Source organism: Microtus pennsylvanicus, chromosome 4 (assembly GCF_037038515.1).
Source record: "Microtus pennsylvanicus isolate mMicPen1 chromosome 4, mMicPen1.hap1, whole genome shotgun sequence".
Classification (NCBI taxonomy): Eukaryota; Metazoa; Chordata; class Mammalia; order Rodentia; family Cricetidae; genus Microtus; species Microtus pennsylvanicus.
Genome location: NC_134582.1, coordinates 10,554,447 through 10,576,500, shown reverse-complemented (window position 1 = coordinate 10,576,500; position 22,054 = coordinate 10,554,447). Strand labels below are relative to the sequence as shown.

At 44.1% G+C, this 22,054-nt stretch overlaps 1 protein-coding gene and 1 long non-coding RNA gene across 2 annotated transcripts in view; one reads left to right on the top strand and one right to left on the bottom strand.

Annotated features, from left to right (window-relative positions):
- Skor2 (SKI family transcriptional corepressor 2) overlaps positions 1 to 22,054 on the top strand; it is a 40,445-nt gene that overhangs the window by 10,985 nt on the left and 7,406 nt on the right. The window contains exons 4-6 of the mRNA XM_075970808.1: positions 6,547 to 6,612; positions 6,992 to 7,090; positions 15,074 to 15,141. Coding sequence (XP_075826923.1) covers positions 6,547 to 6,612; positions 6,992 to 7,090; positions 15,074 to 15,141 — 233 coding nt within the window. The remainder of the gene's footprint in view (positions 1 to 6,546; positions 6,613 to 6,991; positions 7,091 to 15,073; positions 15,142 to 22,054) is intronic.
- The window catches only part of LOC142848604 (uncharacterized), a 30,403-nt gene continuing 25,673 nt past the window's right edge, over positions 17,325 to 22,054 (bottom strand). The window contains exon 3 of the long non-coding RNA XR_012910432.1: positions 17,325 to 17,956. This is a non-coding gene — a long non-coding RNA (uncharacterized LOC142848604). The remainder of the gene's footprint in view (positions 17,957 to 22,054) is intronic.

Here is a 22,054-nt window from a genome sequence, read left to right as displayed (position 1 = left end):
ATCCAAATGCGTGTATCTACTGAAGTGACCTTCCGAGGATACATGCTTTCTTCCTGTGCAAGCAAACATCTTCACCAAGTGTTTTCAGTAACAGTATCGGGAGCTTTTGGGGCTGCTGATGGCAGAGCCCCTGAGAGCTGTGTGTGACTCAAGGAAGATTTGAGGAGATAGCTAAGCCAAGGAGTAGGATGCCAAGGAGGGGAGGCCTTTCAGTAGAAGGGATAGGCAAAAGCCAAATCTTTTAGTACTTATTTTAAAAATTGGATTTGATATTGTGCCCCACACCGGTAAGACACCCTGCATCCTGCAGGGTGAACATGCAGGTTACAGTCTTTAAATCTGATTTATTTAACGCAAAATGTAAAGATTTGTTCTTACTCTTTGAAATTTTTAGACATGTATACAATATTTCTTGATGATATCTACCTCTCATAACTCCCTTCCAACTTCCCCCAGAATCCTCCATCATATCTCCCTCCCAAAGTCATGTCCTCCTTTTATAACTGTTTATTCATTTATTGCTATTTTTAACCCACTGAGTTCAATGGGATCATCCATAGGGGCTTGGAGAACCTACCAGTGACCACACTCCTAAAGGAATGTGACTCTCCCTCCCCACCAGCCATTAACTGTCAGTAGCTGCTCAGCTAGGGGTGGGAACTTGGGATTCCCTCCCTAAGTCTTGCTGGAATTTTTACCTGGCTTGATCTTGCACGGATCTTGTTCAGGTAATCATAGCTACTGTGAGCTGGTGTGCAATAGTCATGTCATATGCAGAAGACAGCATGTCAGAGCTCTCCTCCAAGTCCTCTGGTTGGCCCGTTCTTTCCACTCCCTGTGATTTGGGTGGGGAGGGTGTCCCATCTATGCTGAGCCCCCATAGTCACTCATTCCCAGCACTCATTGAGCAGGTAAGAGTCTCTGCATTGGCCACTGCTCACTTCAGTAAGAAGCTTATCTGAGCAAGGTTGGGAGCAGCACAAATCCATGGCTATAAACACAAATCTTTAGAACAGAGTTTGACCGCACAGTCACAGAATAGGGTCTCCACCGAGGACCAACAAGTTCCCTGGCCATGCTTTGGGCCATGTCTACAATGCCCGGCTTGTATTCTTTCCTGTAGAGCAGGTCTGAAACCCAGGAGAGTTCAATTTGTTGCCTCTGTAAGCAGCCTTGCCACTACTGCGCCAGGGTTGTAGATCACATCTCAGCCAGTGTTACAGCATGTGGGTCCGGTACTGACTAAGACCATTGATGCTTTTTCTCTTCCAGAAGCCTGCCTAGCCCTTTTCAGCACTAGGAAAACAAGCATTCAGAGAGAGTTTCAATGGCATCTATGTTATTGGCTTCTTTTTCTGTCCTGTGCCCATCAACAGAACATGGCATCTCATCTATTCATGTGGCCTGGGAAATGAGTGTGCCTAACTTGCATATGGTCCTACATTTCATCTCTAGCCAGTAAGATAGAAATAAATCATTAACATAAATAGAAAAAATGAAACACTTTTGTAGTAAAATTATTATTGTAGTAAAGTTAATAAATTCTAATATATGTGATATTTTATTGGAAGCCAGGGCAGACATTTATGTTAATTACTGTTTTCCATGTTTTAGCTAGAATTCACACTATGTGTTTTCACACAGAAACTTTGAAAATGTCAGACATGAGCAGAAGTTATTTTTTATTGGGACATCATAAACTTCCCAACAAAACTGAAAATACAGTTAGCCTGATTTAGTCTGATTTTTTTTAAATTAATTGATATGTATTTTTTTTCACTTAAAAGAGTTAGGTTTAACTATAAGAATTAGATTAAACATCCCCGTGGCATTTGAAGATTTACAATAGCATTGGTTGGTGTTCCTTTCACAAACTGGGATAAATTAGTACGACGGGCATTTGTGGGAAGCATTTTCAGCGTACCTGGGGTAGGGTGATGGGTGTTCCTGCCTTCAAAGAGCAAAGCGCCTAGTCAGGAAGCAGAAGGGTAAGGAAAGACACTTAGAACTGTGGCCCAGGAAGGGAGCGATCATCATCCGCATTTGCAGATTCTGAGACCGGGTCATGGAAGGAGTATCTTAGTCCTGTCGGGTGCTGTAACAAAAATACCTCGCTAACTTAAACAGTATTTATTTCTCAGAGCTCTAGACACTGTGAAGTTCAAGATCAAGGTACCAGCAGACCTTGATCTAGTGAGGACTTCTTAGAAGATCCGCAGACAGCAGTTTCCTTGCTATGCAGGACATGATGAAACAGAGCCCTGACAACGGCACTGATCCCATTCATAAGGGTTCTGTCTTGATGACCTAATCAGCCCCATAAGCTGAACTGCCTCAAACCATCCTCTCAAAGATAGAGAGTGAGAAATCCTCGGTCCATGCCAAGGAGACTTGGATGGAGTTTGGCTTTGGAATAGAAAGTGGGAAGAGGGTCAGGCACCCGAGGCAAGACAGACAGTACAAGGCAAACACAATCCACAGTGAGAAACAGGCCTGGATGCAGTGAAGGATGAGCTGGGGGCAGGAACACAGGTTATAAGAAGACCTGGAAACTCCAGAGGAATTTAGAGTGGATATTTTTTCCCCGTTGATGTCCAGCGGATCCGTTGAACAGGAGTATGCCACGATATACAAGAGAAAGTGATTACTCTTGAGCCTATAAAGGCTGTGCTTGTGTAGTCACTGGCTGGTTCTTTTTGTGTGTATATGTGTGCGGATTATTTTTTATTGAGCTCTACATTTTTCTCTGCTCCCCTCCCTGCCTCTCCCCTCCCCTTCAACCCTCCCCCAAGGTCCCCATGCTCCCAATTTACTCAAGAGATCTTGTCTTTTTCTACTTCCCATGTAGATTAGATCCACGTATGTCTCTCTTAGAGTCCTCATTGTTGTCTAGGTTCTCTGGGATTGTGGTTTGTAGGCTGGTTTTCTTTGCTTTATGTTTAAAAACCACTTGTGAGAGAGTACATATGATAATTTGTCTTTCTGGGTCTGGGTTACCTCACTCAAAATGATGTTTTCTAGCTCCATCCATTTGCCTGCAAATTTCAAGATGTCGTTATTTTTTTTTCTGCATGTAATACTCCATTGTGTAAATGTACCACATTTTCCTTATCCATTCTTAGGTTGAGAGGCAGTTAGGTTGTTCCGGGTTCTGGCTATGATAACAATGCTACTATGAACATACTTGAGCACATGTCCTTGTGACACGATTGAGCATCCTTTGGATATATACCCAAAAGTGGTATTGCTGGGTGTTGAGGAAGGTCGTTTCCTAATTTTCTGATAAATCACCACACTGTGTGTGTGAATTTTAGCCCCTGCGCATTTGGTTTCCTATTTATTTCAACTGAAGCGTGGCACATCATCACATCCATCTCTCTTGTCCATTTTCTGATGGCTGAGTATGGGCAAAACCAGGGGCAGGATGGAATATCTCCCAGAACACGAGGCCACCTGAGCTGGAGGACCCCAGAGAGAATGGGAAAGCGGAACTATGTACCCGGGCCTTGGCTTCAGGTTGCATTTGGTTGCCATGGGGTTGGTCCTGCCTGGCTCACTCTCAGCTGTGGTGAGCACCATTCATGGGATCATGAAGGTAGCACAAGAAGGTGACACATCCCTATGCAGCAGCTTTGGGTCTCATCCCTCCCCCAGTGCATTTATACACTAATGATTCATCCCTTTCTCACTTCGCACTACTTGGGTTTCTTCTACTGCCTGACATGTTGAGGCCAGGGCCCTGAGAAAGATATCCATTCCATGCACAATGTTCTGTCCTCTATCTCTAAGGCACTGAGGTCTCTTGGCTTCTTCCACCTTCTCTGCTTGTAAATAGCTTCTTAAATGATGAGTGTAGGAAAGGAAGGTAAGCATTTTAATTTTGGGGATGTCTCCAAACCCATTCATTAATTTTGAAAAGTGAAATGCATCTAACTTGATGGAATATTTATAAAAATTGGAGGCCCGTTGTCAACTAAATCACATTTATTTAATCTAGTATTAGACTGCCTTTTTTTTCCCAACCAGATGGAAAACATTAGCAGTAATAGTGAACAAACATCCAGGCTCCCAGAGGTCATTTTTAACCACCATTAACAATCTGGTTTTCACAGATTAGCAATAATGCAGGGAGTGGCAGTCCAGTAAAAGATGCACAAGGCGCAGCTGAGACTGCTCTGGCCTTAGTTACCTAACACCTAGATGCTTCTGAGAAACTCGTTGGAAAGGGAACATTTACATCTTCTAAGCTCTAAATGGGCCTTTTTTCCCCCTCAGAATGCAGTAAAACCTCTATTTGAAATAGACACTAATGCAAAATGTTAATAAAACCTCCACAGAGCTGATGAAAAGGCCAGTCCATGGTCAATGGCACCAGCAGATTTTCCTGTAGTCAGTATTCTTCCATTGATTAGCTATTGACTTAGGGGTATTCTCTGAATATAATGCTAGTAATTACGACGGGGAAAAAGAAACATAGCTATATCTATTTTAATTTTTAAATGTATCCATCCAATTGGAATGTAATACAAGATAAACAGTTCCCAAACTATATCAAGGAACCAAAAGACCTGGTCTACAACATGGCAAGAACGTGGCTTCTAGATGTGGTTTCACGTCCATCTGAGCCATGTTTTGAAAGTTAGACTGAGAACGTTGTAGAATGGGACAGTGCCATCTCAGTGCACGTGAGCACGCACAGAGGCAGGCACCTGCTCGCTCTTCTCTGTTTGGACTCAGCATTGCATCAGGAGGGAACCTCTGCACAGGTCAGTTGATGCACACAGGCAGAGCTGCGCCTGGCACACATTTATCTTGTTTCAAACATCACCATGCTCGGTTTGCATATTAATGGTTTGTAACCCACCTATTACTTTTCTAGTAGAGAATCGGATTTCTTAGGGATTCTATTGAGGTCTAGAATCAGGATGCTTCACAGGTATTTTCCTCACCACAAAGAGAAGAAAACCAAGTTGTCAAGGTTCCAGGGTGACCCTGAAGCTATAGAGAGAGGTCGTGTTCGAGATGTACCGGAATGAAGTTGTGTGACTATGGTCTACTTGTTAGAGAATGTCTTCCATTAAGGAACATGGGGGTGTGACGGATGTAATAGGCCCCACCCCCGAGTATGCGTCTACTTGAGGATATTTAAATGTATGAATCAGTTGCATATAAGTCCTTTGAAGAGAAGCACGTACATCCGTGTGCACCTTCACACACTGCAGAGAGTCAGCACGTAGAAGACAGATGTCCGTCCATGGCATAGGTTGCTGCTTTGTGGAGAAATCCTGTTCGTCTTTTATAGAAATCTTAACTTGGCAGTGAGATCTTCCGGTATTCCAACAAGTGCCCGGGGCCATTACACTCCATTTCTTTCTGAGGGAAATGAATAAATAGCGAGAAGAGAATTGAAGTGATACATTCTGCTGGAGCCATGACTTAAAATTTATGTCCTCCTGGTTTTTTGTTTGTTTGTTTGTTTGTTTGCAACAACAGAAGACAACTTACTGAGGGTTCATTGTACGTCCAGCCCCTGTTAGGCACCAGCTGGCTTTAGAGAAGAGACAGGGCCCTTTGCCTCCAGCGGCATTGGCCTAGTCGATGAAGAAATATCTGCAGGCATATGGGAGGTGCCTCACCTCTGGGAACCCGTGCGGGGGATCCATAAAACCTTGGAGAACCGTTACCTGCATGAGTACACCTCTTCAGACAAAAGCCAGAGCTTAATCAGCCATGTGGCTGTCACAGACATTAGCATGAAATTTGAAAACACGATTATCTAATTAGCCGAATGAATGGGCTAAACCTTTGGTGTATTTGGGTTCTCTGACTCTTGAACTGTAGTGAATACACTATTTAGTTTGCCGTTGTTCTTGTTAGCACACAGCAAAGCACGAACGGTCCAACCTTCATTCATGATCCAGACGGCTGGCTTATTTCATTTGGCTCAGGAGCGGGGGTTGAAGCAGAGGCCTGGTGCTTACTCCTGGGCTCCACCCTCAGCTCCCTCGGCTCTCGGGATCATTTTTATTGGTTCCAGATGAGTAGTTAAGGGACTGTGGCTGAGTAAGTAAATATTTACAAACTAGCAGATAGGTTACCCTTCACATCTCTGCTTGCAGTGCGCATTTCTTTCCAGCCAGCTACCAATGACCTGGAAACCCTCCAGGCACGGGACCAAGACAAGTCAAGGACTCTCCACGCTTTCTTTTCTGCTGTCCCAAATTTAGGGGGCCCGAAAGTTCAGGAAACTTCTGCCAGTTGTGCTCTCAAGGGCCTTCCAGGAGAGCTCATGTCCTCACTTCAGTGATCCTGTTCTCCAAGAGCCAAACAGGCTCTCCTCATTTCCTGGAGGGCTTCTGCAGATCAGAGGCGTGGTGCCCATTCACAAGAACAGCATTTAGTCCTGGGAATAGCATTAGTCCTAATGTCAGGTTAAATTAAATAAACACCTTTTCTAGATGTAAAATAAATAAATGAATGAATAAAAAGAAAAGCTGGGGAAAGTAGTCCATGCAAACTTATATTTATCCTGTGTTTTTTTTTAAGGTGAACACACACAAGAAACCAATTCACCTCATTCACTCAAAAAGGATGTAGAAAATATGGGGAAAGGTAAGAACAAGTTTGAATGTTGTATACTTCTCTTAGCTTTTAAAGAGTACAGAGATAATAAGAAGATATTTTTGTTCTGCACCATATTTTAAGCCTGACAAGCAACATATGAATAATATATGGACCATTGGGTGGATATAATTGAGATTAATGCATACATATCAATCAATACATGACACTGTAATATGATACTTTAAAATAATATATTACATTGATTTATATTCATGGATTTCTGCACAAAATCTATCCTATGTCTATGCAACATTTTTTAAACTGGTAAAATATTTTTGTCTTATAATAACAAATTGCCCTGTGTAACAGTTCTCCGGAGAGTTGTTTGTAAAGATTAGTAAAACTGCTCTTCTTCCTTCTCTGCTAGAGGAACTTCAGAAGGTTTTGTTTGAGCAAATAGACTTACGGAGGCGACTGGAGCAAGAGTTCCAAGTGTTAAGAGGAAACACGTCCTTCCCGGTGTTCAGTAAGGAATCCCTTTCCTTTCATTCCGTGTGTGGTGTTTGCTGGAATATCTACGGTTAGGCTTAAGAGTGTGCATGTCAGCCGGAAGTGGCTAAGTACAATGCCCACACAGCCTTCCCACGCTGTGCCGGGATCATAAGCATGCACGTTAATCCCTTATCTGTGCTTTGAATTGACTCAAAGATCATTTGCTATTTATGCTCTGATATATGGGCAGCTATGTCTGTGCATTTAAAATATGTATGTAAACACGTAATTCAGTATGAAATGTATTCACATATTCAAGTATGTCCATTTATATATTTTAATACACAATGATCCTTTGGTATTTGTTACTTTCTGAATAGGGGAAAAAAAGAGACAATTACCCTTCATTTTCAGATAGCTCCGGTTAGCCGCCGATGTGAGCGATATGTATAAACACGAAGATCTGAACAATCTGAGGGCCACAAATCTATTGATTACAGTAGCTGCCCCTTGTTTTGAGGGGATTCGCCTGGCAGTACCCACTGGATGTGTGAAACTCGCAGATAGTTTCAAACTCTCTCTGTACCCTTTTTCCCCCCTACTCACGTTCTTATGACAAAGCTTAATTTGTGAGCGATCAGTAAAAATAACCAAGGACAAAAATAGAACAATTATGACCATCTATACTATAATAAAAGTTATTTAAAATTAATGAATTGTTTATTTCTAGAATTTTCCACTTAATATTTTTAGGCCACATTTGACCTTGTATAAGCAAACCCAGGGTTAAAGGGCACTACCATAATTAAATCGATATCATTTTAGTAGTTTTACACTCTCAATCCATTTTACTGTGAAATTCCATTCCAGTGGGAAGCAGGAAGCCTGGCAGCCTCCAGGTTATCACTTTGCTCCCAGAGCCATAGAATCTCAGAAAGGCTTCATGGTAGGTGTGCGTGGAAAATTGGAAATTTCACCTGTCATGAGCAGGGTAGCCCAGGAGTGATCTTGGGAGTGTTTCTCAAGTTGTGTTTAGTTGGATTCCCCTCTTCAGAGAAATGAAAATGAGAAAGAAAATGGCAGGCAAATGATTTTTTAAGATTTATTTTATTTGTGTGTGTGTGTGTGTGTGTGTGTGTGTGTGTGTGTGTGCCTGTGTATGTGCACTTGAATGTAGGAAGCCAGAGATGTCAGACACCCCTGGAGTTGGAGTTAATAGGCAGTTATGAGCTGCCCAACATGGGTACTAGGGATCAAACTCTGGTCCTCTGCAAGAGCAGTATGTGCTCTTAGCCACTGAGACAGCTCTCCAACCCCAGTATTTTTTATATTATGCAAACTTCAGTTTTTTTCCTGAGACAATTCTTTTAAGTGTCAGCATGTCTCCTGTGATTAATCTGGACATCGCAAAGCTGCATGAAGCTGCGTGAGGCTCTAGGGGTCTTGCTTGAGAAAGAATGTAACTTGTGGTCTCCGCAGCACACCTAGCTGGACTGATCTAAGGGTGGAGTTGGGGAATCTCTGCATTAAGATCTAGCAGAGTGGGTTCAAGTTCAGTGAAGCCCCAGAGTACCTTCGCATTTCCCCATGAGGCCAGTGTGATCATGATTTCTTCTATGGGTAACAGCTAATTAATAATCACTTAAGGGATTAAGTAACTCACCATGATGTATATACTTATACCTTGCCCTTTACTCTAACAAAAACCATGTATGTTAAAGCAATGTTAAACTGGTCTAGGGCATAACTCAGCCCTGAGTTCAGTCCCCACCACCACACAAAAAGCAAAAAAACCCTACAATGAAAAAACTAGGCCTAGACGTCATCACTTTGATCTGAGCTGATGTGAGTCAGTCTGTAAATGCCAGACATATGAAATATTTCAATAAGCAACATTTTCTAGTTTTGGAAATCTACAACCTTCTCCACTCCCCAAGAAAGTGGTGTGTGCATACCCAACTTTAAATAATGCATGGTTTAGACACACCAAAAATAAAAGGTAGCTTCACACAGTGAAAACAGTAAATATGTATTGCGTGCTTGTTAACTAAGTGTAACTGAGTGAGGCCAATGCAGACTCCGCCTTCACTGATGAGGAGGGGAAATCTAAACTCTGGAAAGCCACACCTGGAGGAAGCGCAGGAGATTCTGCAAGAAGTCTGAAAAGCCTTTTCCAAAGGTGGACAGATCTTCACAGTCACAGGCAAAATCCAGTGCTTAGACCATGCAGTGGTGGTGCATGCCTTTAACCCCAGCACTCGGGAGGCAGAGGCAGGCAGATCTCCGGGTTCGAGGCCAGCCTGGTCTACAGAGTGAGATCCAGGACAGCTAGACTTACACAAAGAAACCATGTTGTGTGTGTGTGTGTGTGTGTGTGTGTGTGTGAGAGAGAGAGAGAGAGAGAGAGAGAGAATGAGAATATCCTGGTGCTTTAAAGCACTGAGGCTCGGGAGAATCTGTAGGGTGTTTCCATTAGAAATGCAGGTTCTAAAGTCTACCAGACTCAAGCAAGCTTCTCCTCGCAGGTTATTTGACCTTAGAAGCTGCCAACTGGGGCAGATAATTCCTGCCCCACAGGATGAAAGAACTAAATGACACAATCCATGTAAAATTCTATGCGTCCACTTGACTCAAGGGAGGCGTTCAACAGCTGTCATTTGTAGTCCCAGGTGGTGAGGCTGAGGCAGGGTGAGGAGGAGAGACTCAACAGTGTGGAGAGTCTCTAAACATTGGGCAGTGTGGTCTTTGCGTGGTTCTGAGGGCTGAGCAGAGTCACCGAAATGAGTCCTGGACACAGAGTGGATAGATGATATGAGAGCGAACGAGAAAGGAGGCAGCGGGAGAAGAGAAAAAGGAAGGAGAGAGGGTGGGAGAAAGAAAGGGAAGAAGAAGAAGAAAAGAAGTGAAGAACATGGATGGGGAGAAGGAGGAGCCTGCATCCTTGGAGGGGAGCAGAAGTCTGGGGGTGGGGTAGCATGCTTTCCAGAACCCTGGCCCTGCTGGGGAAACACTGGAGGAGGACAGACTCCCAGTGCCAGGCAGACGGTCACTAGAGCAGGCTGAGGGTCCAGGTTTGGCTGCAGCATACCCTCCTGCTTGCCCGGAGCACGTTCCCCAGACTCTTTTCCAGCCGTACAGCAGTAAATGGATGCTCTGTGTCCACCACCATCCTTCTCCACTCCAACCCTCTCATTTCCTAAAACACCACCTTTGACACCAAGTTCTGCACCCAAGAAGCTGTCTTCAACCCCTCTGCTTATTTAAGCGTCTATAGTATCTCCTGCCCAAGAAAGCATCTATCTGGCACCGTCTGCCTTGGTGCCTTTCCACTTCTTCCCCTCTCTGCTCCAGTGGCCACGGAGACGGCCCCTCCTTTTCCTTTCCCTTGGCCTTCTAGTTCTCAAGACCTCCCCTCTCAGGTCCTCCTCCCTATCTGAGGTTTCTCCACCGCCCACACACACTGTGGAAGCCAAAAGACAATCTTGGGTGTCATTCCTTGGGGAAGCCCTTTCTTTCCTTTGGATCTCTCATTGGCCTGAAACTCACCAATTAGACCTGACTGGCTGGAGAGCCAGTCCCAGAGATCCTCCTGCCTCTGCCTCCCCAACGCAGGATTACATACCTGTGAAGCCATGCCTAGCATTTTTCCATGATTTCTGAGGGCTGAACTCAGGTCACAAGGTAACCTTTGCCCACTGAGCATCTCCATAGTCCCCTGATTATTTCCTACTGAAAACAAACTCACTGCCACCCACACAAACCCTACGGTCCACGTTCTCTGTGTCTTATTTGTGAGGCTTCATTTTACACTCAGTGGTCCACCACCTTCACGCCTCTCTTTTTGTGGTCTCCTCTGGAAGTGAGCATAGGAGAGAACTTCCAAATACCGACAGATCAAAAGTCCCCAGAGTTGTTTGCGAACCGTGACAAAAGGTAAAGATGATGAGCCGCATGCCCACTGCATGCCTTCCAGTAGCCAGATGTGCCAGATGGTGCTCTTCTGGCTCACAGTCCCAGGGATGCACGCCGCACACTTTCTGTTGTTGTTCGGGAAACTGCGCTTCCAAAGTGTTCTTGGCTGCCATGCAGAAGGGCACTGTGGAGCACTGTGCCAGCCAACATGGCGGCAGGGTTCTGGGAGCCGACTATGGGAGAAGGCATGGAGACAGGGCAGTTTGTGGTGGGGGCTGCATCTCTTGTTGCCTGGTGCCCCAGACTGTGGCTCCTGACTTCTCACAGGGCACCTTATTTCTGATTGTCATCAGAGCATATCAGAATCAAGCCCTCCTGGCAGGAAGGGTGCTTGGACCCTGAACAAATCAGTCTGCTTTGTCATCAGATCTTAAAGTGCTAGAGTAAGAATATTCCTTAGGGGCGTCATCCCCACCCGTTCCTTCCAGGAAGGCCCCAGGCCCCAGAGCAGGGCATTTGCATTGGTGCCCAAGCCTGACCCTCGGTTGATATGGCTTTGTTTTTCTTACACTCTGTTCCATCACTCTCCCTCATTGCCTCCTCAGGACTGCTGTGGGCCTGGAGATTTTTAAAGAATTTAAAACTTACCTTTCTGTCCTATGAACTCACTAGATAGTGAACTGGAAGGTAGATGTATCCCAACTAGTAATACATATTATGGATATGTTAGTAGTGGTTTGGGCAGCTAGCTGGAAGAGTCCAAAAGAAAGATAATTGATTCTGGCAGGAGAGTCAAGAAAATTGAAAGACTTTTACAGGGAGGAAGTATTTGAACTGGGATTGGAGGTCAATGAAGGTACTTGCTATAAAGGTAGACCCCAGCAGGAACAAGGATCCAGAGACAGGGAACACAATGTCTGTTTGAAAACTGGAGAGTGGTTTCACGGGCAGCAGAGTTCTGGAAACTTCCTCCTTGCCCTCTGCTTCAGCTAGCCAAGCCACCTACAGTGATCCTTCTTCCCCTTCCTTTCACCCCAAGCTTCCCTAGGGTGCTGTTTACCTCTCTGCTCTGGAACTCCCTCCCTCCCAACTCCCTGTCATTGACCCACACTGACCCCTATACTGTAAAGTCTTCCCACCCATCACATTTGGAAGTGAAAGTTGGGACTGGATGTTTTTCAAACATGAATGATAATATATGCCTTGAATTCTAATCATATAGAAAGTCAAATGCCAAGAAAATGAAAAGACCATTTTTTTAATTGATAGGCACCTGGAGACTTAGGATTTGTTACCTTGAAAATGTTAGGAAGCCATTGAAGATTTTTTTTCAGGCAGAATTTTAAGGAAATGAAAAGGGCTTGTGGAGGAGGAACTAGAGGCCTGGGGTCAGTCAGAAACCTGTTCAGAAAGAGGCAACTTGAAAGGGAGAAGGGAGAGGAGGTGGAAGGAGAGGAGGTGGTGGAGGGAGAGGAGGTGGAGGGAGAGGAGGGTGGAGGGAGAGGAGGTGGAGGAAGAGGAAGTGGAGGGAGAGGAGGGTGGAGGGAGAGGAGGTGGAGGGAGAGGAGGTGGAGGGAGAGGAGGTGGAGGGAGAGGAGAGTGGAGGGAGAGGAGGTGGAGGGAGAGGAGGGTGGAGGGAGAGGAGGGTGGAGGGAGAGGAGGTGAAGGGAGAGGAGGTGGAGGGAGAGGAGGTGGAGGGAGAGGAGGTGGTGGAGGGAGAGGAGGTGGAGGAAGGAGAGGAGGTGGAGGAAGGAGAGGAGGTGGAGGAAGAGGAGGTGGAGGAAGAGGAGGTGGAGGGAGAGAAGTGGAGAAGGAAGAGGAGTTGGAGGAGGGAGAGAAGGTGGAACTCGCTCTGTAGCCCAGGCTGGCCTCAAACTCATAGAGATCTGTCTGCCCCTGCCTTCCAAGTGCTGGGATTAAAGGTGTGATTGTAGTGTGTGCCACCTCCACCTGACTTTATAGCAGTATCTCTTAAAGCTCCCCTTTCCTCGGATTGTGGCCAAGTCTATAGCACTCATGCGACCAAAGAGGACCACAGCAAGGCTGGCATGGGTGAGAAGGCTCGCCGTTTGTAGAGTCAGACTGGAGCACAAGAGCGCTAAGGTGCACAGGAGCAGGGCAAGCATTCTCCCTGTCTTACACAGCTCTCAGCGCCCCCTATGGTTAGCGCCCTATGACCTGCATCCCTTCCACTGTAGCTGCAGCTGCAGACTGTAGGTGCCTTCCACGCATAAGTAGAGGACCCAACTGCACTGCTCATTTCTGGGTGATTCTTACATGCAAGGAAATAGACACGATGGAGGATGCGGTACTGTAAAAGGAATGACCTGCTCTTACGTCTCAGAATTTCCTGTGCAGTCTAATCAAGTTACAGTGTTGAGAATATATCTTCAAATAACTAAATGTTTACTTACAAGGAAAGAAAAGGAACAGACTTGTGGCATGTGTCTGCAACCCCCGCCCTTGAGAGACAGAAATATCAACAACAGTTTGAGGTCAGCCTGATCTACTGAGAGAGTTCCAGACTAGCCAGGGCTATCCAGTGAGATCTTGTCTTAAGAAGAAAAGGAGAGGCCAGGAGAGGCCTAACAGGGGTAGCAGACTCTAGGGTGCCGTCAGTCACATTTTTTCAGATGTACTCATTCTTCCATACCCATGGCGGATTGGCTCCAGAACCCTCTGCAGACAACAAAAGTCCGTGGCGGTGCCAGTGTCATATAGCATTGCTTAGTGTTCTCATATAACCTGTGGATAATCCTCCCACATGCTTTCGTCTACACCTACTACAGCAAACTGTCAGTCACAACCCTCACTCGGGGCCACATACGCGAGTGAGTCATGCGGTTTGGAGCAACAGTAAAAGGTTTCTGAACATTAAATGAGCAAAAGTTAATTCAAAATCAAGTGTATAATGAATCCAAGGTTTTTAGGGCGGGAATTGTCCTTGTCATGTAACATGACTCAACCACTACCGCTAGCCAAGTCACGCAGTGCCAAGGAACGCTACAGGAACACCTCGGCTCAAGAACTGCATGTTTTGAATTTCATAATTACCATATGAAGTTTTGGCTCTTTAAGCAAAATGGTTTAGTTACAGAAATTAAAATTTTTTTTACATATATAGGTATTTCACCTAAATATATGTCTATGCACTTGACATACATGTCAAGTGCCAGTGGGGGCCAGAAGGTGTGCGACCCCCTTGAACTGAAATTACAGACAGTTGTGAGCTGCCACGTGACTGCTAGGGATTGAGCCCAGGGCCTCTGGAAGAGCAGGCAGTGCCTTTAACCTCTAAGGCATCTTTCCAGGAACCTGAGCACCTTTTTATACATCTCTATCATCATTATTCATCATATAAAGATCAATGGAATATGTCTTTTGATTATATTGTGTAAGGATGTTTGGTTTTTAAAAATTGCTTGTTTGAGTTGCTGACTTGGGTTTCCTAAAATAGTAAATAAATGAATTTTGGTTTGGGATTAGGATAGAATTTCCAACAGTTTCCTAAGCATACATCTGCCATTTTGTGGTCCATGTTTATGTAAAAACCACATTCTCAGTATTGATAATTATAAGATCAGGATATCAGTCAAACGAAAAAACGCTGAAGATATCATATAGTATCAAATATTCTGCCAACATCTGACTCTACATAAAGTTAGGCCAGCACATACATCCACCTGTGTGGCAGGTTTGATTTTGTCACTAATAAATTGTGGAGTTAGATATATACCACAGAGTGGTTTTAAAATAAACTTCTTTATGATTTATATATTTATATATCATCAGTATTTGGCTTGTCTACCTATTTTATATACCTACATACGTGGGTCACAAAAGTTTCTCAGGTGAAAAGAGGTCCTGCGGGGTTCTCAGTATAGAGGGATTTAGAGACCCTGCTGTGGGTGTCTCCATCACTGACACAGGCAGATGTGGGTGGATGTTACTCCGTCTTCCTTGTTACAGATCCAGTGTCATGTTGTTGATCTGAGGTTGGTTCAACCCACATCACCAGGAGTTTAGGATTTGGAGGATCAACTGCATCAAGTGCATGTGGATTCTGCACTTGCATTAATTTCCTTTCTGTTTCTCTCTTCCCCAGATAACTTCCAGGATCAGATGAAAAGGGAGCTGGCTTACCGAGAAGAAATGGTGCAACAGTTACAAATTGTAAGAGCCATTTCTGCTTATACACACATGTAAGGTCACTGGTTTGTTTTCAAAGCCCTCAATGCACGCCACACTGTTGGTCCACTTCCCTCTCGGCTGGCTAAGATGCTAATTACCAGGGGATTTATGTAGACCCAGAGTAAACAGATGTGTCAGTGTGTTTCTTCGATCTGTTACTGCTTCCCATGTGTGCATCGCCTCCATGGGCAAATCAGAGGTACGGAGCGCCCTTTCACGCTGCAAACTAGCAGGCACCATGTGGGGACAAAACAGGAACTCACAGAAGGGCACAGCTCCTGCCCTCCGCACCTTCTACCAGCCAAGCCCTCCATTAACACTCAATTAACCAATTACGTGCACTTGAGGGGTGATGAAAAGAAGCAAATCGCTTCCAAATGAAGCGCTCTTCTCTATCCTCATCCTGTCTCAACGTGATCTCTTTAAATGGGAAAGAGCAACAGTCAGGAAGATATGGTTTTGGGATTTTGTTTTCGTAATACCTTGCTGTTCCGTCCCATGCAGACACATCAGGTGTAAGCCCTGGATTTTAAATCAGCCTCCCAAGCTTCTTTTTCCAAAGAGCAAGCAATAGAGGAAATAATTTATACGGAATATTTTTGAGATTATTTTTAAACACCTGGCTAAAGACGCTGATGTCTGGAAATGCGGTCGTCATAATTTGGGTTGTTTGATATTGTGTTTCACTGATCTCTTCTACCCGTAGACCACTGAGCATGTTTAAAGTGTCTTAAGAGCCAAATGTAGCTTTGTCAGGATTATTTGAAGAAGATAGTTAGTGCTATGTCTTCGTATGGGAGGAGCAAGCATTCCCTGTCCACAGAGATTCCTGGGAGTACTTCAAAGCAACCTTGGATTTCATTACATTTTCTAAATGAGGGTCTCAGCTAAAAGTGGGGTTTATAATAACGGTGACACCCCCACTGTGGTTCCTCTGGTCTCAGGTGCTCATTAATAGCTCCAGGTTTAGAAAACCTTTATGCCAGATAATGCTTAGGAGGGTCTTCCTGTGGGGTTTTGTTGTTGTTGGTGGTGGTGGTGGTGGAAGTGTGTGTGTGTGTGTGTGTGTGTGTGTGTGGTCTTTGATTACACCTAAATCCACTGGGAAGCTGAGGAAATCTTGATTGATAATACATTCCATACAGAGGGTAAAAACAAACGTGTCTACTATTCTCAGCCTTTGATGTTGGATGATACAAGCTAAAATTCTTTACAGCGAACATGCTGGTCATTTTCTAGAGGGATCTGGGGGAGAATGTCAGTGAAGGACTGGAGGGAGACCGGGCAGGATGTCAAGGCCTAAATTAATCTGCTTATGGTATCTTTTTTTTTTCTGGCTTTTAAAACGGAAATCTCCATCCAAGAAACAAACAAGAATTGAGATTTCGGGGCGGCTGTGAATAGGACAAAATGAGCGTTTAGGACGGAAGTTATTTCAGGGCCCCCTTTCAAGGCCACCTGGGTAACTTTAATGTCTTAATTTCTTTTGACAGTTGGTTTCTCTAGTAAAAGAGGAAAGAATGGTATAGGCATATAACAAGAGTGTACTATTTTTTTTTTTTTTTTGGTTTTTTCGAGACAGGGTTTCTCTGTGGTTTTGAAGCCTGTCCTGGAACTAGCTCTTGTAGACCAGGCTGGTCTCGAACTCACAGAGATCCGCCTGCCTCTGCCTCCCAAGTGCTGGGATTAAAGGCATGCGCCACCACCGCCCGGCTACAAGCATGTACTATTGCTAGAAGAGAAAGTGTATCAGATCTTTCTATGTACTGCGTTCAAGAAAGACACATGTTGGTAATATTAAACATGCAAATGTTATTTATTCGTGCCATACTGGGTAGCAAAGGGCTCCTGGAGTTAATGAAACAGTTTGGGATAGATAAGACCTCCCCAACACACATGAACCATGCACACACACACACACACTCCTTTGGGTATAATACAATTCTTGAAATTCACGAGGACATTTGTAGGCAAGCAACTTGAAAATTAATGAAACAAACATGACTTATTTTTCCTTAGTCCCTCTATTTTGGGTCCCCTACAATAAGACACCCAGGGCTGTGGAGCTGCCTCCAACACCCAGCATAGTGACAGCCTTCAACACTTGAAACGCCCAGCATAGTGTGCAGCCTTCAACACTTGAAACAAACATTTTATTGCACTGATCACCCCAGCCTAACCCCACACAACACAGCCATTCTTTTCCATTCTTTCTCAGAGTTTCCTGGGTTGGTTCTGCTATCCTCACATGCTCTCCACACCCCAGTAAAGGACGGCACAGTTGGGAATTACAGAGAGCTCGCTCGTGTGTTATTACTGCCCTGCCTGCCACTAGCAGACACGCTATAAGGTCTACCAAGCTGGACCCAAGGCCCATACCCTGAGCGTCAGCTCTCCCAAAAATGAGCTGCTGGAAGACTGAACCTGACAGGATTGTATTATAATCCAAAGTCACGTGAGCTGCAGTATGAGCGGCCAGGAGAATAGCATGGCTCTTCTCAAAATAGTGGAACAAAATAAGCCTGGTGTCAGAGTTGCTTTTGGGCAGGAAGGACCTGTTTTTTGTTTTGTTTTGTATTTTTATCCTTCTGTTTACCTTTAGAAAGGAGACAGCAGATGCATTGTTTGAACAATTGTTTACCCAGTTCCTTATGCAGCCTTGCGTATCTGCGAAGCGCCTGAGGATCTCTGAAGATGAGCAAGGAGTTGCCAAGTGGCGCAGTTTGGTTTGCTCTCACAGCACTGTAATGGGATAGTCTCTTCATCAGTCAGTCGGTATGGCTATACACTGTGCTCCCTGGTAACAGGCAAAGCAAACGACTTGCGTCATTTCATATCCAAAGTCTACACAGCATAGAATCGCAGAATACGCTGTCTTTTCCTTTGATGAAGTAACAACCTAGCCTGTCTTTCAATCCCGGAGAATTTAAATATTTAAAACCATCATATTTGGTGATGGTTCCTGCAGATGCACAGCACATTTATTCTGTATTGTTACACAGTGCTCCTATTCAAAATACGTACACAGAAAGCATTTTGGGTATCATTGCCATAAAAAGAAAAGTCATGAATTTCTTTGGCTCCTACATTTTTAGGTCCTCCCCTGACTATAGTTTCTGCGTCTTTTTTTTCCAGTTTGTTGAATACACACATGCGGTGGCTATACATGATGAGCCTCCTTCTGCATTTAGAAATGGATGAGCATATACCACAATGCTGATGTTAAAGCGCGTGCAGAATTAGGTTACATACCATTTGTAAATGGCCACAAGCTGGCTCTTAAAATGACACTTAAAATTTGAATTTTCCTATTACTTGTGTGCACAAAAGAAATAAAGAAAGAATCTGGCATCCCTGATCTGAGCTTTCAAATCCTTAAAGTGTTTTCTTTACTAAACCAGATTTATTTCTACAAAACAAAGAAAGACATTCCTCTAGCTAGGAACAAAATGCAAACGTTTTAAAATTTAGCAAGTTTGTAAAAAACGTGTTAGCATAATAAAAGGCAAAGGACTTCTCAAGTCACAATAAATTACAATTCTGGGAGAAATGTGTTCAGTTTTAAAAAGTCAAATCTGTCGTCTATTTGGGTTGGAAAGAAACTGAAAATGTTTTACTCAGCGCATAACTTTCCATTGAAACTGACCTACATCTTGAAGTATGTAATAATGTATAGCGAGGACTTGGCTTACTTCTTCACTGCTAATTTGACAATCATTCTTGAAGAAAGTGTGTCTGTATAAGCAATCACTGCAAGGTTGCCTAAGGCACACTCTTCCAACCCTAAGCTCTTCAGGGATGCTGTCAACTACTGGTCCATAGCTTCTGATCCAGGGCTAGGCCCAGACTCAGCACCTGAACTTGCCTGACAGCTGCCGCGAAGCTCAGAGACAAGACTGATGTGCTAGTCTTGAAGTGCCCTCTGCTGTTGTTCTAGGACGCTGCAGTGACACACAGCCAAGGAAACACAAGTTCCCCATTGAAAGATTTGAAGTAAAATAATGCTCAAGCAATAAATTTAGTATTAATGCTTCATTTGTGGTAGACTAGTAAACTCAGTTTACCACTTCCCTGTGAGAGGAACACAGTAGCTCTTCACAGAGGAGCGGTAAACCCTTCTCATTGGTGGGTACCAGTGAGGCGGGGGACACAGCTTCCCAGTGATAACTGTCTTTCCTCAGACAGCATCCAGTATTCTTTGGGATGGGAACTTGACAAAATTTCCCCAGACTTAAACCGGAAAGTTCTTTAAATTACATTGTCTATCTTCTTCCTAAAAGGCCAATAGAACTATTTCTGTCTTGTGTTTTTACAAAAAGATCTCCAGGGCTATCAAGCAGCTTTGCTTGCGTGACTAAGCATGTGTGGTAAGAAGGTCCCTGCAAGCTTTAGGCTTGATGAAAACTCTGAACTGCCATAGGAGCTTCTGCCAGATTCTATAGCAGTAGGCAGACTTTGATGCTAAGCATGTTTTTTCCACCAGTAATCAAGCGCCCTGTGCTTTGACAATGGCTCCATTGTCCTTCCATCCTGGGGCATTCTTCTCATGTTTCTAGCTTTGAGATATCGACTCATCTGAGTATCTGAGCTCAAACCAACTCTCCCGCAACACAAACTTGAAATCTCTATTGGTGAGACACCACTACTTTTGACCTATTAGGGTCAGCTGGGTAAGATATAAAGTATGTAACATTTTGAAGTTTTCTAAGCCTTGGTGATTTCCACAGTGGTAAAAATGGAAAGAAAGCTTTTGTAAGTTCTATAGTAGACTTCATAGGCGTGAATAGCTTAAGCATAGTCTCTAGAATATGAAACTCCCAAGTCAGGAGTATTTGCTGACATCTGTAAATATAATATTATGTTTTATAGAATCTTAGAAGCCATCGACTGTACAAGGCACCATTGCCTAATGACTCAAAAAGAAGAAAAGCTTCTCACTCTAATTCTAAGATACCACCAATTCCAGAGACATTAAAATGTGCAGGGGAAAGTGTGTCTTGGAACCAGTAAAATAGCGTAGCTCTTGGCAACAAGTGGGCCATTTGATCATCTTTACTTATCATTTATGATTCAGGGATTGGAATTTAAGGCATACAGAGGTTGGCCCAGATGCTTTTGCTGTTTGCTTTTGTTATTACCTTGCCTTTCATTTTGTCCTTGTTCCATGGAAACATGACATTTGTATGAGGGTGACACTCTGTGGCAGTTTAAGTTCTAACCTGGAGCTTTAGGACTCTGGTGCAGTTATTTGAAACACCCCCCCCCCTTTATTTTTCTAGCTAGATAAAATGTGAGCAAGGAAGGGAATGAATGGAGGGACAGTGAGAGGGGAGACGTGTGACTTGGCTGCAAAAGCATCATCACTCCTGTGGTTTTCTCCGGGTGAGGGTGTGGTTTACTCACTTTGGTGAGTGGTCCAGGTGGTGTGAATGTCTCTCCTATGGTGCCTGGGATGTAACAGGCCCTCACAAAGTCCTGCAGCATCCAACCATTACTTTAAATGTCCTTCGTAAGCAGAAAAATAGAACGAGCGCGTCTCACTATTAACTCTCACGCTCAGAGGTTTGCATCAGATCTTGCTACCCTAAATAATAAAATCCCATTCAAGACTCTCCTGTCGTGCAGCTGACAAGAGAGGTCACCTGTGTTGGTCGATGCCAAAGCAGAATGGGAAATCCTCATCTGTCTCTGTGAATAGCAGATACAGCATAACCTCCTGTGAAAAGAGATGGTATAGGTCCCCACCTAACTGCCCTTGTCATAGCTCTCGAGATGATCCTAACCTGGCCCTAAAACATGAGATTAGGGCGCTGAGCATTTTCTGCTGTTGTGTGAATCGTTCACTTCAGTGCTGCTGCTTTCGATTTGTCCAGTACGTGATGTGTCATCATGGTGAGGTGCTTGTTTTCATCTTCCTTTTGTCGATTAAAATCCTGCTTGATTCAAGTGACAAGCTTTATCTGCTTATCGTCTCAGCCACCGCGTCAGTGTAAGCTCGCAGGTTCTCTCCATTATTAAAGGCTCATGTGTGGACCAGTGAAGCAAGAAAGCAAATCAAATACCCAATAAAATTCTGGGGTGGGGAGATGCGCACCACAGAATTATTAAAATATTCCAAAGCTAAGCACGGTGGTGCACACCTCTAATTCTGGCACTTGGCAGGCTGAGGCAGGAGGATCATAAGTTTGAATTCAGCCTGAGCTACAAATGAAAGGAAGGAAGGAAGATGAGGGAGAAAGGGAGGAAAGGAAAAAGAGGGGGGATGGAGGGAGAGAAGGAGGGAAGTATTATCTAATTGAAGAAAAATGATTGTATTTTTCCCTCACTGACTTTACATAACAGTCATATTTTGGGTTACATTCTAAAAGACTGGAGAGATGGCTCAGCTTGTTAAGGTCACTGGCTGTTCTTCCAAAGGACCCAGGTTCAAGTCCCAGCATAACCCCGATCCTAATCCCAGGGGATCTGATCCACTTCTGGCTTCCACAGCACTGCATGCAGTTGTGCAGAGATATACCATGCAGACACAGCAACCATAAAGCAAAATAGAAATAAACAAAATATCAAAAAGGGCTGAATATTTATTCCCTCAAATGTAACATAGATGCAAATTTAGAGTCCTAAATTTAACCTCCTATTGATGCAAGCAGGTAACACAATGACAGAGATGCTTGACCAGGGTTAGAATAAAACAATGGCAGAGCTGTCTGACCGGGTTAGCAGGAAAGCAGATGTAAATAATGCATGTGTCTCTCTCAGGCATTTGAATTTTCTAATGAAACGTCGCGTATCAAATGTGGTAGGCTTTCATTCACAATCCACCATTCGGACACACTTTCCAGGTCCACCCAGACAGAGTTCTCAGGTCGTGCCTCCCACTCAATGCCCTTGTTTC